Source organism: Emydura macquarii, unplaced genomic scaffold (genome assembly GCF_026122565.2).
Source record: "Emydura macquarii macquarii isolate MOO-44397 ecotype Brisbane River unplaced genomic scaffold, CSIRO-AGI_Emac_v2 contig_2636, whole genome shotgun sequence".
Taxonomy (NCBI): domain Eukaryota; kingdom Metazoa; phylum Chordata; order Testudines; family Chelidae; genus Emydura; species Emydura macquarii.
The window spans coordinates 18,341,802-18,362,742 of NW_027132773.1; the positions used below are offsets into that span (position 1 = coordinate 18,341,802).

The 20,941-nt window shown below is 39.9% G+C and overlaps 1 protein-coding gene across 2 annotated transcripts in view; it reads left to right on the top strand.

The window, feature by feature from the left end:
* MDFIC (MyoD family inhibitor domain containing) overlaps positions 1 to 20,941 on the top strand; it is a 70,683-nt gene that overhangs the window by 27,177 nt on the left and 22,565 nt on the right. For both annotated transcript variants that reach the window (XR_010922856.1, XM_067564237.1), the window contains exon 4: positions 18,441 to 18,716. Coding sequence is in view for 1 of the 2 variants with exons in the window: in XM_067564237.1 (XP_067420338.1) it covers positions 18,441 to 18,716 (276 nt within the window). In the remaining variant the exon portion in view is untranslated. The remainder of the gene's footprint in view (positions 1 to 18,440; positions 18,717 to 20,941) is intronic.

The window sequence follows — 20,941 nt, forward strand, 5'->3', positions numbered from 1 at the left end:
ACCTCCTTGTCCTCATGTGTTCCAGGTTAGGGGGGAAATTGTAGCAGACTTCAACTGCTTGATTCCCCAGCTCTCAGTCCTCAGCTGCTGCACTGTTCTTCTAAGTTGCCTGCAGCCATTTGTGTCTGCCTCTCCTTGGCTGATATCTGGACTTCAGTTCTTGCTCATCAAGCCTCCTCTTCCGAGTTTTGTGAATCAGTGCAGGGAATGTGCATTATAATCCTGTTAACTTCTTCTGGTGTGGGAATCTGCAGAGCAAGAAACATCTTTGGTAGGTCATAGCACAGGAAAGAGGCAGAAAACAAAATGTCAGGTGTCTGGCTTCAGTAAAACGAATTCTGTGTCATCTTGGAAAAATGCCAAATTATTCAGTGGCAGAATTGTGGTGTCTGTAAGGCCCTGACTGAGGTGAATGGGGCAAGTCACACCTTTGATAGCTATAGATTCAGACGCTGCAGATTCAGGTGGTGGCATTGCATCTTTTGGTTCATTTTTTTGAGATTTTCTCCACAAACATAAGGACTAAAAATGTAATCCTTTTATTTAAAAAGACAAAAGCTGAAATTATGCAGCGCAATTCTCTGTCAAAATCCATAGCCATAGAACATGTGGGGCCCTGGTTATAAGAATCTAGATAGAAAGGAGGGGAGATTGTGGGGGCTTTTATAACCTGTGTGGGGAGGAAGACTGTCTGCATGTGATGCAGCTGCTCTCTCTGCTGTGGCCAGAGGGTCTGCTCTGGAGGCTGTTCCTGTTGGGTAGGTCAGAGGCAGTGTTTTTAACTGTGTGTCTTTTTAACTCCTCCTGAACTGGACAGATACGGAAAAAGGAGTTCAACTAAAATGTTTAACACTTCAACTTAAAACAGTGTTCCTTGGCTGTGAAATCTTACAGCTGAGTTATTAAGCCCTGTAAACAAGGATTTTGTAATGGAAATCCTGACGCTCTTAGCCATAGTATCACAAATAGGGCTCCTATAATAAATGTTTCACTGATGTGCCTGCACTTTGTGTTAAGAGAATAATCACTGTTAAAGAGCAGGAAACCAGATGCTTTTTTAAAATGGGAAAGAGTTCATACAAGCCTTAGAGCATCTGCCTTCTAAACACACTCCAGCCAAGGTATTTTTCAGAAAAAGAGCCATGTTACAGGAAGCGCTTGAATGAGAATCATTCAAAAACTGAACATCAGCAGATTTCGAACATTAGCTAGGAATATTTTTAAACATGAGGTCCATTAAATAAACTGCAGCAGGGCCAAATTATAAGTTTTACAAATTAAAGGAAAGATCTTCAATTTATAACAAAAATAAGCTCTCATTTTTATTGCTGAATGCTTTTTTATAATGTTATAACAAGACTATGGCAGTCTGTTAGTATGTTAAAGCTAAAAAACAGTATTCTGCTGCCATTCTGTTAATTCCACAAGATAAGGACTTGTGAGTGCCCCTGGCCTTATCTGTACTGTGAGCGTGATTTCTTAGGTATGTATATTTTGTTCCATGATCTGCGTGGAGAATCAGAATTTTAATTTGCTGGGGGAAAAAAAAGTTGTATGGGTAATTTCATCCCATTATGGCAGTCTGCCCTACCTCCTCAGTGAATGTTCTGTTACTCATCTTGTCCTGTTAATTTGTATTTTTGTTTCTCTCCAGTTTTTATGCCTTGTTGCCCCAGTTAGTCACTGATGTACTGATGTGACATCTTAACCGGTACTTTGCTGCCAGTTATGTGACTCAAATACGAATGCTGCTTCACAAATTGTTTGGCACTAGTTTTGAGCAGCTTGCTCTTTACTTCCTCTTGGGAAACTGAGTGCATGCGTCATCTTTACAGGAAGTTCAGGCTTCATAGACCGTGGTCAGTCATCTCACTTTCTACAGTCTTGTATAGGGCAGTTTACAACTGATAGGCAAAAACTGTTTTAATAGTGGGTTAACACAGTTTTTTGTGTATCGTGTTCGTGAAATGAATCTCATGTATGAAAGGATTGTCAGGATGGATGCACACTGTCATCGTGCAGTCCAATAAGAATCCTTTCTGGATCATTATATTTCCTCTGGGAGACTAGAGTAAATTAGAAGTAAACCTGCTCTCAGATGTGCTGAATATCAGATGGATCAAATCAAAGTTGCATCTGCAGTTAAATGTTCAGTAAATGAATGCTCATAGGTATGGCAGATAATTTATTTTTCACGTTTGTTTTTGGTGCTGAAAAATAACGTTTTTAAGCATTTGAAACATGTCATGAAACAAGAGTTTATCTACATGGAGTTTTTGTACCCATTTAACTGTATCGGTATAAAACTGTAGTTAAATCAGAACAAAAGCTGCGGATACGGGCTCCAAGATTCTCCTCCCCTTTCCCCCCACCTTTCTCCACACACTTGTGCTTTTTCAAACACAAAGTAAATGTGTTGGGTGAGATTGTGTGCTACCCCCCAGGACGTACCGCACACATGGCTGAAGCCGAAGGGAAGCAGGGACAGCCACCTTTTTAGCATTCTGATGCTGAGCTGGTGCAGCCCTTGACATAAGACAGCCCAGGGTGCTGCTTTGCATTATGACATCCCTACCTGGACTTGCTGTGCATAGTTTCAAAACCCAAAAGCTGCCCTGGAATCCCCATAGTGCTCTTTGCTATGGAGATCCCCTTCTTACGCCTGTCCTGGCTCCAGGCATATCTGCTGTGATGGAGCTTGGGGCCGGTCCAGGTTCCTTTATAAAGTATCTGTCCTGGGAGAATCTCCCTGGTGAAGGGACTCTCGTGGTGTACAGGGGATGTAGTGGAGGAAAATCTCTCCCAATATGTCAGCATACTAAGTGCAAATGCATGCTGCTTCTCTATCTACCGACCCCTTGACTTTTCACCTTAGGAAGTCCTCTTGTTGGAATCTCAAGGACACCATCCCCTCTTTCAGTTTTCTCTTTCTTCTCTCTGCCCTACACCCACCCTCCCAGCTCTCAGCATTGCAACCAGTCCTCTAGCAGAGGAAGACTGGCTGTTAAGCATCATGAAGTGCACTTTTATCCGCCTCTCTTCCTTCCCCTACCTCTGCCCCAGGCCTCCATTTTATGTCACCCCACTGGAACACAGAGTGGCTGACTTCCCAGCCTGGGGATTTGGAGTCAAACTCTGGCTCTGCATGAGAGGGAAGCATTGCGCTGATGATAGATCACAGTTCCATATGTAACCTATTTATTATCGTCTATGCTTCTCGCAGTGTTAAGATGACTGCTGACTTCTTTCCTATTTCCTTTGCATTTGACAATTCTAGGAAATCATTTAGCTATCTCCATATAGCTTTTTAAATCTTTCTGCTTTTTGTTTTGCTTTTGAGTGGCTTCTTACAATTTTTGTGCTACTTTCTACTCCAGAAAGTCCCACTGACTCTGCCTGCTTCCTCTTCTGATGCTGTCTTCTCCTGGGTTGTGTGATGTCTGCCACTATTTACTAACATTATTTGGCCCTTCCACAACTCAGATATCTTGGTTTAATAATGAAAAATATCAAGCCTTTCTGCTGCTTGTAGTTCCTGCCCTTTTGCTTCCCCTCTTGTTTCATTTTCCTTTCCACTGTGCTTTAGCTGCATCTTTTTCTGTCCTCTGATGCTTAGTATCAGCTGATGCTCAGCATAGCATCAACCAAAAGAGACAAAAAGAAAAGCAGAGAGAAAATAGGTGTAGCAAAGGGGTCAGAAACACAGATCAGAGGATCTACTCCTTTTTTTTTCTAATTTTCACTGATGTTCTGCTTCCCTTGCTCTTCAAGGATATTTCCCCTTCTCTGCCTTTATTCTTTCTATTTTTGAATCACTTAGCTCTTTCTGAATCTTATTGTTAGGTCTGAGACATTCAGTGTTGGCTAATACATGGCGTTATAGAACTGACAAAAACAAAAATTGGAAACAGTGGGCTAAATTCACTCCCAAAGTATAAATCTGTTGACATAAGAAACAACTTTATTGGACTAAGTCTGGTATGAGTAGCAATGGCAATGCAATCATAGAAATCAAGGGAGATATAATTTAAAGAAGCTCCTAACTTTTTGTTTTGTTTGCTTTGTTTCTTTTGTTAAAGTGTGCATGCATGTGTCTGCATGAAGCCCAAGTCATATGAAAGTTAAATATACAAGTCACGATGTGAATAAACCTGATTAGTTTCTGGAGGCATGAATGGCAGGAGCGGGGAGAATACTGTGAAATGGTGTTAGTCTACATTTACTATCTCCACAGTCAGTCCTTGCAGAGGATGGAAATGGCTATTTTTCAGCAGTGATTTTTGTGGGGGGGGGGGAGGGAAGGGTAGCTTTCACACAGGGTCTAGCTGATGGAATTACTGATGAGAATGAGAAACTCTGCTCTCTCTATGGGTGAGGTCATTAGTCTTGTTTTAGCAAAACAGTGAGAGTCCTGTGGCATCTTAAAGACTAACAAATTTATTTGGGCATAAGCTTTCGTGGGCGGAAACCCACTTCGTCGGATGCATGAAGTGGAAACTTTAGTTTGGTAGGTATATATATACATGCAAGGATAGGTGAGTTACATCACTGTGAGCAGGGCAAGTGTTAATGAGGTAAATTCAATCAGGGTGAATGAGACCGTTCACAACAGTGGATGAGAAGGTGTGAATGTGAAAAGAGGGAACGTTATTTTTTGTAGTGGGCTAGCCACTCCCAGTCTCTATTCAGACCTAGTCTGATAGTGTCAAGTTTGCATATGAGTTTCAGATCTGCGGTTTCATGCTGGAGTTTGTTTTTTGAAGTTTTTTTTTTTGTTGAAGTATGGCAACTTTCAAGTCTGTTACGGAGTGTCCAGGGAGTTGAAGTGCTCTCCTACTGGTTTTTTAATGTTACCGTTCTTGATGTCTGATTTGTGTCTGTTTATTCTTTTGTGTAGAGACAGTCCGGTTTGGCCAATGTACATGGCAGAGGGGCATTGTTGGCACATGATGGCGTATATCACAGTAGTAGATGTGCAGGTGAACAAGCTCCTGATGGTGTGGCTGATGTGGTTAGGACCTATGATGGTGTCACTTGAGTAGATATGCGGGCAGCGTTGGCATTGCAAAAACGGAGTTTTTTTGCAAGGATACGTTTCTGGGTTGGTCTTTCTGTTGTATGGTGTGCAATAGTCTTGTTTTGTATATCCTGTAGTGCAGCTTAGTAGGTGACACAGAGGAGCCAGTATCCTGTCTTTGGTGTCTTCTGTTAAACACTTATTACTGTTTTGAGAACAGTGGAGAGCATCAAAACAGTTTTAACTATGTGGTTTAGTATATCTGCATTTCACTGGACACCGGTGTGTGTGTATGTAGTAGTATGACCATGTGTTGTAAAGTACTAATTACATGACTGTTCTAATTGTCATTCCAACTGCTCAGTTTACCTTTTGGAGCCTAGTGGTAGACTCACCTTCTTTATAAAAATAGAAATCTAGAAACCTAGCTCTGTGTTTCTCAGTGAAACAGTCAATTATGTAGGTTTGTTAGGAACTTACGAAGCATAAATTCTGTAATTTTCTTGTATATTTTTGGGAAAAGTCTTTTAATCCATTACAAGTAAATTCTTGATATTTGACTTAAGGAATTTTCAGTAGTCCAAAAATTCACAGAAGAGCTTTATTTCTGTGATCTCTGATTGGTGCATTATTTCGGACTCTCATATATATGCCCTCAAGCCTATGGGAATCGTAACCAAACTTAAAGAAAGTGAACCAAATAAAGCAACATGCTCCATTAAATACAAGGAAATCTTGGTGGAAAATAGAAGAAAAATAACTACTGTTCCCACCTCAAATTTTCTAAAAATTGAAATGCCAGAAAACACCTCAAAAAGTTAAAATACTAATTGAGTAAGTGACGATAATAAACACTAATCTGCAAAATATTAGAATGCTAACCCTAAATTAATATTAGATTACATATGTTTTATAAGATGATTATCACTGTTGTAATTGGTCCTTTTATAGATGGTTTCAATTAAAAGCAATGAGTAATTGCCAGAAAGAGAAACAAAAACACTGTCATTCTTTCCCCATCCTCTAGCAGAGCAACTTCAAAGTGTACATTGAAAGAACTAAGTCAGTAGACAAAATAACTTATGGGGAATGGAAAGTTTGTATAAAGATGTTTTAATTTAATAAAAAAGGTTTCATTATGCACAGCCTCAGAGTTAGCTTTATTTCTAGTGAATGCAAATTCCAGAGGTGAGCACATTTCTACCTAGACTGTTCTTGCTCCATCTGGTATACCTGACAAACCATTGTTTTGTGGCTCCGAGGGGAAAAGCCAGCTTCTTACTGCAAGTAACCTGAAGCCTGGCCATTTAGGGCCTGGTAGCAACCTTTTTTTAAAATTTATTTATTTATTTTTATTTGTCTATAAATGAATTGACGATTGTTGCTGTGTACAAACCAGAGATCTTCAAAAGTCTTCCCTGCTCTGGAGGTTGCTAGCTACATTGTGATCTGTTGAGAGCTTCCAGGTTGGCTTTAAAGTTAATCCCAGGTATCAGCATAGTGAAGTTTAGCCTAAACATCACACAGATGTGGATGATGATGGCAAGAGTAGCATTTGTGAGGGAACAAGAAACCTGTTGACCAGTTGAATGGCAAGGAAAGGGCAGGAAAATATCCTAATGTTTTCTATAGTTAGAATAGTAAGAAATGGACAACTTAAAATATTTGAACAGAATAATTCTGCAAGAACTCATAACTAGCTATTTTTAATTGAAAAAATTGAATAATAATTTCTTAGATGGTGACTTCTTTAACATTTGAAATGCCACTTGAAGAAAGAGGATTCATAAATGGAATATTTCACATTCTTCTTCTTTGAATGCTTGCTCATGTCGATTCCAAGTAGGTGTGCGTGTGCCGTGTGCGCAGTCGTTGGAAGGTTTTTTCCCCAGCAGTACCTGTTGGGTTGGTGCAGGTGCCCCTGGAGTGGTTCCCTCATGGCGTATATAGGACAAGAGTGTCCTCCCCAGGATAAGGAGTGCTTGTCTCAAGCAGATTCTCATGGAGGCAGCTCTTTGGCCACAACCTCCAGACCCGGCACGTCAGTGTGCGATGTTCCGGCGTCCATTCGAGACCCGGCACCAAAGAAGAATTCGGCACTGAGGGAGTCCCAGCACCACTCGCCGGCCCAAGGATCAGCGTGGCACCATTCCAATTCACCAGTGCCCTGCAAGAAGCAGAGTGCAAAGTACAGGAAAGGACGCTACTGTGTAGCGCCCCTAGTCGCAGCCCTGTCTATGTCAGCCCTGCAAAGGGCACCTCTGAGTCCGGCACACATGGACTCTCCAGCAAAGAAAAGTGAGGTGGAAGAGCTGGACCTTCTTTCCATGCTGGATATGTTCGAGGTGGCAAGGGCCTTGATTGCCATGATGGCCCTTGCCTCAGTAGACATGGCGCCAGAACTAAGACCTCTGGCACAGCATGTTGCAGTACTGTCTAGAGGCAAGCCAACAATGATGCGGTATTGGTTGCCCTCACCACGGCACCGGTCTCTGGCGCATCGTCGATGGACACCCTTGCCCCAACATTGGTCACCTGTGTCTCGGCGCCGATCTTTTGCTCGGGTGCCGATCAGCCTCATCCCTGCACTGGTCTCCTAAGCTCCTATCATCTGTGTCTTGGCACCGCTCTACGGCTCCCCCATGGTCTTCACGAAAGGAATCTTGGTCATCAGACTCAAAGGCAGAGTCCTACTCCTCCAAGCGAAGTAGGCGCAGGTTGGGAAGGCACCGCCCTGTGAAGGAGAAGGGACAGGGCCCCCTATGCGGTCATGGCCTATGCAGTGGCAGATGCTCCAGCAGTGGCCCTTCCAGACCCCGTGAGCATACCATCAGGCACAAGGGTCACAGCCTAGAGAGGCCCCTACTCAGTTGTCTCAGAGACCCAGACAAACTGTTCCCCGGAGCATAGAGCTCCTCCATGCAGTACCGAGGTCGGGGGTCGCAGGGAAACAGAGCTGCTGGCAGCGGCCAGTATGGGGCTCGATACCGAGGAAGACCCCAGCACTGGAGAGTGTCCTGAAGCAGACATCCAGGAGGCTGACATCATACCAAGGGCCTCGTTGTCTTCCTCCCTGGATGAAGCAATGGCAGGATCAAGAGCTGTCCATATCCCTACGGACAACAGAGCTCATCAAGAGCTCCTGAGACGAGTGGCCCAGAACTTGGGGTTGCAAGCAGAGGACGTTAGAGAGTCAGTGTATCCAATGGTGGATATCCTAACACCGGAGGGGCCCTTAAAGGTTGCCTTGCCTCTGATCAAGACAATCTAGAACACAACGAAAACCTTGTGGCAAACCCCTGCCTCGATTCCTCCCACGGCAAAGGGAATAGAGAGAAAATATTTTGCACCATCCAAGGGATATGAATACCTGTTTACTCATCTGCAGCCAGGTTCGCTGGTAGTGTCTGTGGTGAACAAAGGGGGAGAGACAAGGCCAGCAGGGTCCAACACCCAAATCAAAGGAGCCCAAAATACTGGACTTATTCAGGAGAAAAGTCTGTTCCACCAGTGGGCTTTAGCTACATATCGCTAATCAACAGGTGATTCTTAGCAAGCACAACTTAAATTCATGGGAGGTGATGTTGAAGTTTAAAGACCTACTCCTGTCCAGCTCCAGGACTGAGTTTGGGACCATGGTGGAAGAAGGCAAGGCGGTAGCCAGGACATCGCTCCAGGCCACGCTAGATTTAGCTGATTCAGCTACAAGGACTATGGCTTCGGGCCTCGCTATGAGACGAAGCTGCTGGCTGCAGGTGTCGGGCCTTCTGCCAGAAGTACAGTCCATGATACAGGACTTGACCTTTGAAGAAGGGAGCCTGTTTTCGGAGCAAACGGACTCTAAGCTCCATAGTCTTAAGGACTCGAGGGTGATGTTAAAATCCTTGGGGCTCCACATGCCTTCCACCCAGAGGAGGTATTTTAAGCTCCAGTCTGGACAGAGGTTCTACCCCTCTCAACCCAGGCAGGACTTTTAAGAAAAAGGGGTAGAAGCAACAGGCATAGAATGCCACAACCATCTAACCCGAGTAGAGACTTGTGCAAAGAGCCCCCTGGGCCAAAACAGAACTTTTGAAGTTATGCCCAAGGGCGACACTCCAGGACAATACCCGGATCCTTGCCTTCCTTTCCTAAACCATTTATACCGAGCTGGGACCAGAATAACATCGAACAGATGGGTTTTGCGCATGGTAGAAATGGGATACTCCCTCCAGTTTTGTTCTGCCCCATCCTCCCACCCCCCCTTCCTCATCCCTCTTCAGGGACCACTCTCACGAGCAGCTTCTCAGACAAGAAGTGCAGCAACTGCTACAGGCCGGAGCAGTAGAGTAGGTCCCCTCAGGACCGGAGGGGAAAGAGGTTTTACTCCAGATACTTCCTGATCCCCAGTATTAGGTGCACCTTTATCGACAATGCAACCAGGCCTAGCTGCTTCAAGTGCAGCCTGGTTCAGGCAAGTTTCCCTCTGAGACTACCACATGGAGATTCTTTTCCATTTAGTCAATACGCCGCCCTAGTGGATGGTTTTCTGCTACCAAGGAGGACCTCCAGTACCTGCTGTCAGCACATTGGTTGAACCCTAGGGAAGCGCACAGCTTTCATGCCGTGAGGTGAAGTGATCCTAGGTTGGGTTGATGGAGCTGCCCGTGGTTCTCTGTGGTGACTTGAAGACCTCTAACTTGTTTAAGTAATTTTTAACTTGTTTGTTCCCTGTTATGTTTTGACTGTTTCCTTTTGGAGATGTCAAAGAATCCTTTAAACAACTTCCTGTTACCCTTCAAAGGAGGGGCAGGATCCTGCAGTACTTCCAGGGGAAGTGCTACAGGCATGCATGCACATATCTGAGGATACCTCTGGCATCTGAAGAACTGATTGAAGCAAGTGACTGAGGAAGTAAAGTTCTGCAAAAGGCTGGAGATGGGATCAGATTCAGGGTGGATTGATTTTAAATAAACTTGATTTAAATAACTGATTTTAATCATGGTTTAAATCAGCAAGCAGGAAACCTTGATTTAAATAGTTCATTTTAAACTTTTTACATTTGCACTTTTTAGTTATATTTCTTAAGAAAGATAATGGTTGGTGTAACTTGATGTAACCAGGAGAATACACATTTATTTAACCAATTATATAGCTTTACATACGTTTATTCAGATTCTTAATTTTTACATTTTTATTAAGTTAGAAAATGGTGACTAACCCATTTCTTATATACTAGATTTTTTTTTTTTTTTTTTTTTTTAAAGATTTGGGTGTGTCTGCATTTGGATGGAAATTGGAATTCAATCAAAATGCACAAAACATTATTTTAAAATTGTTTTTATTAGCTAAATATAACTACCTTAAATGTGCTGGATATATAAGGGGGAAATCAAACTTTTATTAAAACATGTTTTGCATTTAAAACGAACGGCTTTATTAAACAAAGGAAGCATTATCTGTTGTTAGTGAATTGAATGGATTGATTCTGGTCGCCATGCCCATCAAGACTTTAGAACTAGTAGATCTCATTCTCTCGCCCCTAGTTTCTCTTCATAGATTGGAAAAGGAAAACAAGCTTTCCCTGCTTTTTTCAACTCTGTTGGTTTCTCACCTTTGAATGAACTAGTCATTGAAGTGAACTGGTTGAATAAACTGAATTGCAGAAAAGGATCTCACTTCACCTGCAGAAGGATATACTTTTCTCAAAAGCTGGTTTAGCACTTCAGCAGACTCTGATTCCGGATGCTTAGCCAGTGACTTCCACCAGTTCTGTGGTTTAATGTTCTTTAAAATTTCAGCAGTGAGTACGTCTACTGCTTGATGATGGGTTTTTATATTTAATTTAAATGATTTTAATAGATTATAATAAGTTTAGGCCTTAACATAGGTTGTCACTTTCAAATTTAATTTTAAGTGGGTATATTTTTAAAAAGAAAAATGATTTAATTTAAATAAAAAATCTGATTTTTTTTTTTAATATTTTAAAAAATTTTTTATCCAGCCTGATGAGAATAGGTTTGTGACATCTTTTCACTCCTCAGACTTATGCAGTTGTCAAAGGCTATTCTCTCTCCCTATATTGAAAACTGATGTTATAAAATTTATTTTTCCCCTCCTATTATCCTTGGAGTTCTGTGGATGTTTTTTTTTTTTTTTTGACACGTTCTAACAAACTGTTCTCAGTGTGGGCCTTGTAAAACTTCTACCAGCAATTTCACTAAAGTATTTTCTTTACAAAGAAATCCCTGTTTCATAGTAATATATTGTATTCATTTTGAAGATGCTTCTTATAAAACATGAAGACATTTCTTTAAAAAAAAAATGGTTTATGCTGTTAGTTGGTACTTTGTTTTCCTTGTAAAGTCAGCATGATATAAAAAATTCAGTGTGAAAAATTGATTTTAAAAGATAGATTGTACCTTGATATGGTACCTTATTTAGTTAATGTATGCTTTCTGTGGTACAGAAGGTGCAGTATATGCTATTTATTTCCTAGAAAATATTCAAAAATAATCGCTGACAAAAGCCACTTCACAGGTTGACTCAAAGAGTACATCTTGTAATCTGAATGTTAATATTCTAGATAGCTATGCAGAGCTACCTATTGATGTAGTTTGAAGATTCGTGTAGAGGCTAGTCAGGATTCTGGTTTGAAGGGGGGTGGGGACGGAGGGGAAACTACTGAGGTCTTTATGCGTCCTACAAGCTTTACTAAAATGATATGCTCATGGAAGGTATGAACACGCTCCATTTGTAATTTCTAAAAGATAAGCTTTGTGCAATAGTCATTTTGAAATGTTGCCTTTTAGATCAGGATTTTCTTTTCTAAGAGCAATTGTATAGTCATCTTAGTTTTATATATATACTTTTATATAGAGACAGTTACAGTTGTGGAATTTTTAAAATTATTATATATATTATATATAACCCATGGTTAGTTGCAATTTTTTTTCTAAAGACCAGGTTCATGTCACGAAGATAAGCTGGCTAGAAACTAGGCTTTTCCCTGCTTTGCCGTTTGTCTCATCATTTCAGCCTGTGTAGAATGGCTATAAGCAGTTACCATTCTGATGAAGTGACTGCACAAGGTACAGAGCTGTGGAGATCCTGTCCTTTGATGTTATTGGACCAAACAGGGCCTTCCTATCTCCTAAAAGATGATAATTTTGCTTGGTGTATTAAAAGTCTTTGGGAGAAAAACAAGTGACAAGTGCATTTTTAAATTGCAGCAGTGCTTCATATTTTCTCAGTACCTTCCAGAAGACTGCCTTTTATCTGTATTAAAAAAATTGCAGAAAATTAGATCCCTAACATATCCAAGTTGCATGTTTTTTTACATTTTTTTCAAAAATGTTGCTTTAGTGAGCATTGTGATGTCATCTCAACCCCCACATAGTGTTGGATCTTCTGTCTAGATAATAGTCTGATGACTCAGTTGTTAAATTATTTCCTTAAGTGGCATTGGGCTGGTTGGTAAACTCCACATTCAGTTGTGTTGCCAGCTTTGGGGTTGCTTTTGAAATGTAATTAGGCAACTAATTAACTCTCAGGTTTTCTTCCTTCTGATGTTGTTGTCTTTTGCCTCACTTCAGCTCTGAAGAATTGTGTGTGCTCAACATATATATTTGTTTAAAAGTTTGTGTAAAACCACTAATGTCTTTATACAACTCTTTTTATGTTAAAAAGGGAGTTTCCCCATGTTGGCATGTATTTTCTCTTTAGACGCATCAGGGGTTTAATCACAGGTACAATAAATGTGTATTGTAGTTTTCTAAATGTTTGCAACTTATTACAAAAGTCATTTTTTATGTAGTGAAATGGGGAATGGATATGTGTATATATGTATATTTAAGTAAGCTGTTCTGTGAACGTGACAACTGGCTTGCATTCAAAATCTGAATAAGAATGCACATAATCACTTCAAAATTATCAAAAGCTTAGTAAATGTTAAAATACTGGAATACTTTTTCACCGTTTACTTACCTTACAATTAAATTATTATATATAGTTGGTTAAATAACAGCAGAAGTTACTGTGTTAAGGCCCACTTTGTAAAGAGACTCATGACACGGCAGCAATGAAACATGCTAATAGATTATATGTTATAGCAATATATTGCCTTTTCATTGCTTATCCACAGGCAACAGATTCATGTATAGTTATTACTAGCTACCAAATTATCTGCTAGTTTTCTATCAAGAGATTCACTCTATTGAATCATTAATCCAATATTTATCATTCTTATTGAAAATTCACTAGTGTTAACACTGTATAAAATATTGATCTAAATTTACTGGTTTGGCTACAGATCGAAAACATTTTAACCTGAAAAGCATAGTATTTCTTAGGATATTTGAAACTATTCATTGTGGATATTTAAAATTACAATATTTCTGTGTTGTGCAAGGAAAGAATTTATTTTAAAAAAGTCTCTAACATAAAGTAGGTAACCAGTGCCATCCTGGTTTTAAGATGCTGAATGTTCATACACCTGGTATTTGAAATTTTGATGTGTGTTGCATTAGTTACTGAATATCAAGAATAAAATTTTTGCTCATACATTGAGTGTAAAATGAGGTCTTTTGTAGCAGCACACGGCCTGTTTAGAATGATATAACAGACGCTGAATGTTCACATATCAAACAAAATGCCATCTTTCTGTAGAAAAGAGGTGTCAAAAAGTTTCTTTGTACCTTTAACGCATGTGATTATGTAGTACAAAATGCAGAGTTTGTAAAATTTCTTGAATATACAGGCAAAAAATGAATAATTCAAAACAACTCATAAGTTCTACATTCTATTGTATCTTTTATAACGCAGGCAGAAGATAGCATTGTGTTCCCAGTAGAGCTGAATTTGCACAAGTTACACCTCTGAAAATGCCAGATGGTCTATGGTCTACTTTTGAGAGCTGTCACATATGTAAAGATTTGAAAAAAGAAAGACAGCTGAATGAGAGCAGTGGATCATTAAAGGGAGAGTGAGGGTCCCTGGGTATCACTGTGTTTTAAGAAGCATTGTGTCATTTCCCATATTACTCCTTTTTTTTTTTTTTCTTTTTTTAACGTATACACAACCTTTAAAAATAAGGTAAAAATATTTCTGTTTTAAACCAAATGATTGTGGCTTAATCTTAGAACTGTCAAGTGCTTTTGTTCTTTATGCTAGAGTGCAGTCATATGGTTCCTAATTGGTTTCAAGTGTATTTTAACCATAAGATTCAAGTCTCCCTGGTGAAAAATTATCAATAAAGTTAAAATAAATTTAAATTGAGATAACTAATACATTTGGGGGGTTTTATTCAGTTTTGACCTACATATCATATATGAATACGGTAAAGCCAGTCAGCTAAAAAATTGTATGTTAATGCTAAAAGGCTGAAGTAAGAGTACTTTGGGAACCGAATTATTAAAAAAAAAAAAACTCCTTAGTAAAAATAATAATAAAATGAAGCTAAAACAAATAACTGAGTGTAGCTTGGTTTCTCCAGGACTTCCCAGTCACCCACTAATTGACAGAAACGGACATAATTTTGAAGATTGGATAATTTGTCAAGTTATTGTAGTGTAATAAAGCTCCAAACATGCACAAACAATTGTAAGCCACCATCACCAATTTAGCTGGCTTGGAAAAGGTCATCACTGTCAATTTTAGTAACTTTGTGTCTAGACACAGAATTCTTACTACATTCTCTCCTTTTCATCTATTGAGGAAGGTTACCCATTCCCCCAGCAACTCCAGGCTATTGGTGCTGCTGTAGCACTTGGTAGCTTTGCATCTTAAGCAAAATACTTAGCAGCAGAAATTTGAGTGGGCAAAACAACTTTAGTTTCCTCCGAGATCTGGAAAGGATTATTTTAGTTTTCCTATTTATATACATTAGGGATGGAAAAGAACCGTTCGGACAGAATAGTTAGAGCAGCTGGAAATTGAAAAGTAATAATTCTATTTCTGACTTTGCTAATGGTTTGCTGTGTGACCTTGGGCAAGCCACTTAACATCTGTGCCTCACTTTCCCCATTTGTAAAATGGAACTAATACCCACTGGAAAGTGTTTTGAGACCATTGGATGAATTTAACCATATATGTGTACCATTTTACTATTATATAGGTAAAATTTATATAGATTGTTCCTTACAGTATATTTGTAAAGCCCTGTCTAGTTCTGTTTCAGGTGGGTCCTTTCCAAGTTTTCCTTCCCTCAAAAATTGTTTCTAGACCTGTTATGGTTATGAGGGCAAGTTTCCAATGTTAACAGAATGTATAACAATGCAGTGCTGAATTCCAGAGTCTGTAGAGAAGACAGCCCAAGTGCCTGTGGTGATGTTCCTAGATCTGCCAAGCTTCAAAACACTAGTCAACTTCAGTATTGCTATTCCAAATCTGCAGACAATAGTGAAATGGTCAGGAATAGTGAAATCAGGTCAGTTTCAGACTGCTGCACTTGGCAAGGCAGTGCAGAAGCAGGGGAAGAAGTACCCAATAAACAAAGGCAGGGAGATTAGTACAATAATAGAGCCATCTTCTCTCCCACCCCACACCTCCTCTCTGTTGCAACACCACAAGAGACCAGTAACATGTAGAGCAATGAAGGCCTGCCAACTCCACTATCCGGTAGAAGGATTCTTTTTCCCCCTCCCCTCTAGAAAGAATCTCCTTCTCTCTTACCTGAAGAAGAGCTCTGTGTAAGCTCAATAGCTTGTCTCTCTCACCAACAGAAGTTGGTCCAGTAAAAACTGACCCTCCTTGTCTTTTGACTATCCTGGGACCACAATGGCTGGAACAATACATACCTTCTCCCGTACAGCAGTGAGAGTGACTGGGGCTTCAGATGTATCAGATGTAATAAGTGAAGGCTGATACAAAATGTAGACTCCAGGTTGGTCTGAGGACAAAACCCTGTTATCCCTCTCCTGAGTAAGAAGGGGACAGGGAGTTGGTCTTTTCACCCAACAGTGTTCCTGGATCTCCCCACTGCATACATATGTGTACCTTTCACCCTCTGCATTTTTTGTCTACTCTGTCTTAGTAGGGTTAGTCATCCAGCTAGTATTTTAGTGTCTGTAAATTTTTTAAATCATGATCTAAAGAACCAAGAAAAGGGAGGTAGTTAAGGAATAGGAAGAATTCCAATGTTTTCTATCACTGAAGCTTTGATCGTGAGTCAGCTTGGTGAGAAAGGCATGTGTCTGACATCGATAGAAACATTCTGAAAAATGGGAAATGTATTTATAAAGAGGGGGGAAAATAAACCACCTCCCTCTTTTTTGTATTGCCACAGCAGTGTTCGTTTTCCAATGGTAGGTTCATTTGGGATTAAAACAATATCTGGCTCAAGGGCACATAAAAATTATTCCCTGATTTCAATCGGTATGTTTTAGTATAATCTAATTGCAATTAGATGAAATGTTAATAAGAAGAAATCTGATAAACTGCTTTTAGTATTATATATCTGTTGTTGGGCTTTATTAAATACAAAATGGCTGATTTAGTGTCTGGATGAGAGTTATCCTGGAGGAGACTGAGTCAGAAGTTTAGGGCAGTGGGTCTCAACCTTTCCAGACTACTGTACCCCTTTCAGGAGTCTTGGTCTTGCGTAACCCAAGTTTCACCTCATTTAAAAACTATTTGCTTACAAAATCTGACAAAAAAATACAAAAGTGTCAGAGCACATCATTACTTAAAAATTGCTTCCTTTCTCATTTTGTCTATATGAAATTTTAGTTTGTATTGACTTCGCTAGTGCATTTTATGTAGCCTGTTGTAAAACTAGGCAAATATCTAGATGAGTTGATCATACACCCTGGAAGCAGGGCCCCCGCATGGGGGGAGGGGGTGGAAGAGTACACTTTACTGGGGCCTGGAAACCCTGGGGATCCTGGCCCAGGCTGCAACCCCCATGGGTATGTGTGTGGGAGGGGGCCCATGTTAAAGTTTGTACTGGGCCTGAAAAAATTTATTCTTGGGCCCTGCCTGGAAGGCCTCTGCGTATCCCTGGTTGAGAACCGCTGGTTTAGGGGAAGCAACTAGAAGACCTATACTGGATAAAAGGAATGTGTCCCACTGCTTCTTACTCAGGATTGGGATTGAGGGGTCATTTTAGATTCTGCAATGCTCATGTATGCGCATTTGTGGCCTGAAGCTGGTACTTTGCATGTGATCAAATCACATTATGTCACTATCATGTGACTTAACCCATTTTAAAACTCCATTGATCTAATTTTTTTATTTTTAAGATAAAGTGAGTGGTTCAAATCGGGGACCAATATTTCTAGTTGAAAAAACAAACATTTTTAAAATTAAGAGCAAAAAGGCATATTTAAAAACCTACCTACTCTTTTCCTTACATATAAACTTAAAAATCCTTGGAATAGATATTGTCCAAAAATATTCCCTCCTGCTCTGAGATATTGTATGTCAAGTTTTAGACCAGAGAGAGTTTGTATTAGATAGTAATGACACACTATTAATCGGAATTTATAACAGAAATATTTGTATATTCTTAACCACAGCATTGTGAACTCATGTTAGTATGTCCTGGACATAGTTTAGGCAACTGTTCTTTTGACTCTTTAATTTTGTAGAGGTTAGAATTCAGATTGATCCATTATAAACATTTTAAATTGTAACTGTAAATAGGGAGGGATCTGATTTTTGAATGGGTTGTTGTTTGCCCATACAAATCAATTAGCATATTGCTTTTGAAAGTGTTGCATCTGTCAGTTGAACCAGCTGCTCTTCCTTCAAAGCCTGTGTCCTAGTCCTTCCCAAAATCCATAGCCCTCACAGATTTAAGTTCAGAATCTTGCTACTTAGCTCAGTAGTAAGGTTCTCCTTCTTTTCCTGGATGACTGAGGAATGGTCTTTGGTGTCTGACCTCCCTGTCCTTGTCATCTGGGTTATTTCTACCAGGCTAGCTGCACTGCCTTCCTCCCGTTTCAATTCTGTACTGTCATGCTTCCATGCTCTTACTCCCTTGTCCTCCTTCCCTTCCTGCTCTGTCTCATTTGCCCCATTCTCCTCCTAATCCTTTTTACTGTTACCACATTTTAACTCCTTTTCTCCTCATTCCTGTATCTTCCTTCCCTTTCTATAGCTTCCTGTTATCCCTCTCTCTTTCCCACCCTCTCCACAGGCTTTCTCTTCTTTCTTCTTTGTCCTTCTTGCTCTTTCTGTCTAACTCATGCTGAATTGTCAACTGTTCAGGGCAGGGACCATGTCTTTATTCTATGACTTTGTAAGTGTAATATATTTATGGCATTATATGAATGTTTAAATTGCACTAATCTCCATAATTCTTAGTCTAGAGGTTTTGGTTTTTTTCATTAGCTTGTACTCTTCCATCCTCTCTGGTCATAAAAAGTTATGTTCCCAGTCAGGTCTCAGTCTGTTCAGATGCCAGTTGACAATTATGTTAACTCTTTCTCTTTTTCATTTTAAGCCCAACCTCAACGCTTGTCTCAGCCAAATACTTCAGCATTGGAAAAGAGCGAGGAAGAAACTGGCAAGATACAAAATGGTCATGCAGGTCTGAGTAATGGAAATGGAATTCACAACGGGGTCAAACATGTAGCTACAGATAATAGAAAATTTTCAGCCCCCGTTTCGCAAAAAATGCACAGAAAAATTCAGTCCAGCTTGTCTGTCAACAGTGATAGCAGCAAGAAGAGTAAAATAAGCTCTGCATATTCTCAAAAACCAGGTTCCTCTCCTGAAGGTAAGCTGAAATACTTATTATAAAAACAAAACAAAAACAAAAAACCCCCACACCAAAGCAAACAGACTAACCAAAACCCATTTTCTCTCATAATTAAACAATCAACTAAAAGTAATTGAAGAGCATGACTCATGCTCCAGAAGCAAATAGAAATCATTACGATAAAACACAAGTTACTTCCCCAAAGGAAAATATTAAGTATTTGAACGAAATTGAAGCAATAGATTTCCTGCATTCAAACATTTCTCTACCACAGTCAGATAATATTTTCAGACTGAATAGTTACAATTCTAAATTGGCAACATCCTCACAAATACAACTCAAGTAGTATAAAAGCACAGATTTGGGAGATCGGTAAACATTTAATTCCTATAATGGCAGGTTCTCCCAGGGCAAGATTTGTTGCTGAAAATGTGCTGTTAGCAGATTTCCTGAGTTCCCGTGTGGTCTGAACATCAGAAGTTAAAATGAGACTGGTGTTCCTTTGATTATCATGCATTATACTATACTTAGTCTGTAAATAATTTTCATGGAAAAATTGCTTCTTACCCTCTCTTCCCTATGCAAAGCATAAATGAATAAAAGTAAAATTTTTCCTTCTATTTAGCTGTGTTTATTTTTCACTGCTAACAATTACGCTAATGGCCTCTGAGTTCCTGAGCCCATTTTCAATCCACTGCCTTCTCATTAGCAGTAATATACTCAGAAAGCTTTGCTCCTGCCGGTTACCACAGGAACTGCACTAGAAGCTCTCTTAGTTCTATTGATGCTGAGGCAGGCTTTCATGAACAGTTGCAGGGAGGAAGGTGGAACTGGCTTCAGTAGTTGGGAACACAGGTAAAAATACAGAATCTTAGGGGACAGGAAATAGGAGGTAGTTTTTGTTCAGAGAAATGGGGGAAGAATCTCAATCTGGATGGGAGGAGAGGCAGTAGAAGGAAGATTAAGGAGGCGAGGGATCAGAAGATACGTGCATATCGGGCCTAACCAAAGCTTGTTACATTCGATGGAATGACTCCCATTGACTTCAGTGGCCGTTCCTTTTGCGTGGAAGTGTGTAATTACTTCAGGGGTAGAGTCATTCATGATGTTATTGTGGGGCTCATTCTGGTTACTGTGGTTTTATTTCCATATGATATTTTCAACTACCTCCTACTATCCTCTGGTTAACTCTCTCATTCTTTTCAAATTTACCGCCAGATGCCCCCATCTTGTGCTTTGCCAGAGCTCTCTACAACTTTATTTCACCTTCCTGCCCACTATTTTCCTCATACATTATCTCTTTATGCAGTATCAAAAAAACACAAGAACTAACTTATTCACATGGCTCGTGGAATGCACCTTGCTGAGTTTAGAAAATTCAGACTCTTAAAAGGACACTTAGTATTCCTAAAAACTGGTGCTCCTGTGATGGGTAAGGAAAAACGTACAATGTGAATTTGTAGGAGTGTAACTGCTGTTTAAGAAAGTCACAGAATTGGCAAAAAATTAAACCTGACATATTCGGGGGAAAACTGACGGCTAAGAGGTACCTGCAGGTGTAGCTATAAATTTCAATTCAAGGTTTAATATCAGTCATGGGACTAAAAGCCACAGTCGTATTGGCATGATAACCAGTTCCCTTATTGATAATCTCAGCACAGATTGAATGAGATTGGATACTGAATTATTCTCTTACCCTGGAGGTGGTAACCCTGGGTCAAGGTTGAGGCACAATCACAGGGCACTATGAAGAAGTTTGCGCTGCTTCTGCCTGTGCAGAATAATTCCAGAATAACTTCTAGTTGAAAGTCAACACGTTGATCCAAGATTTACATCAGTGTAACAGAAGAATCTGGCCCAGAGAAGAATCTGACTCACCAGTTATAAACATAGAGGAAGACTGATTATTGCAGAAATCGCAGTCCACATAGGTTGAGTCAAGTGAAAATTTGCACTGCTTTCAGAAATTCATTTTTCCACTGTGAATATTGCTGGTAATACACAAATTTCAGAGTACTATGCAAACATTAATCAGTATCCTGTGATGTGTTGCAGGTGGGTGGCATCTATTTCTTACAGATGGTAAAACTGAGGCACAGATATTAAGGAAAGTTTTCAGAAGTCTGTACTTGAGGCTATATGTCAAATTTTTGTTGTGTAACTAGACACCTCCTGGTGGTTTTCAGAGATGCTAAGTGGTTGAGACTCCATGACTTAACTTTGATTGTGAATGTACTTGTCCC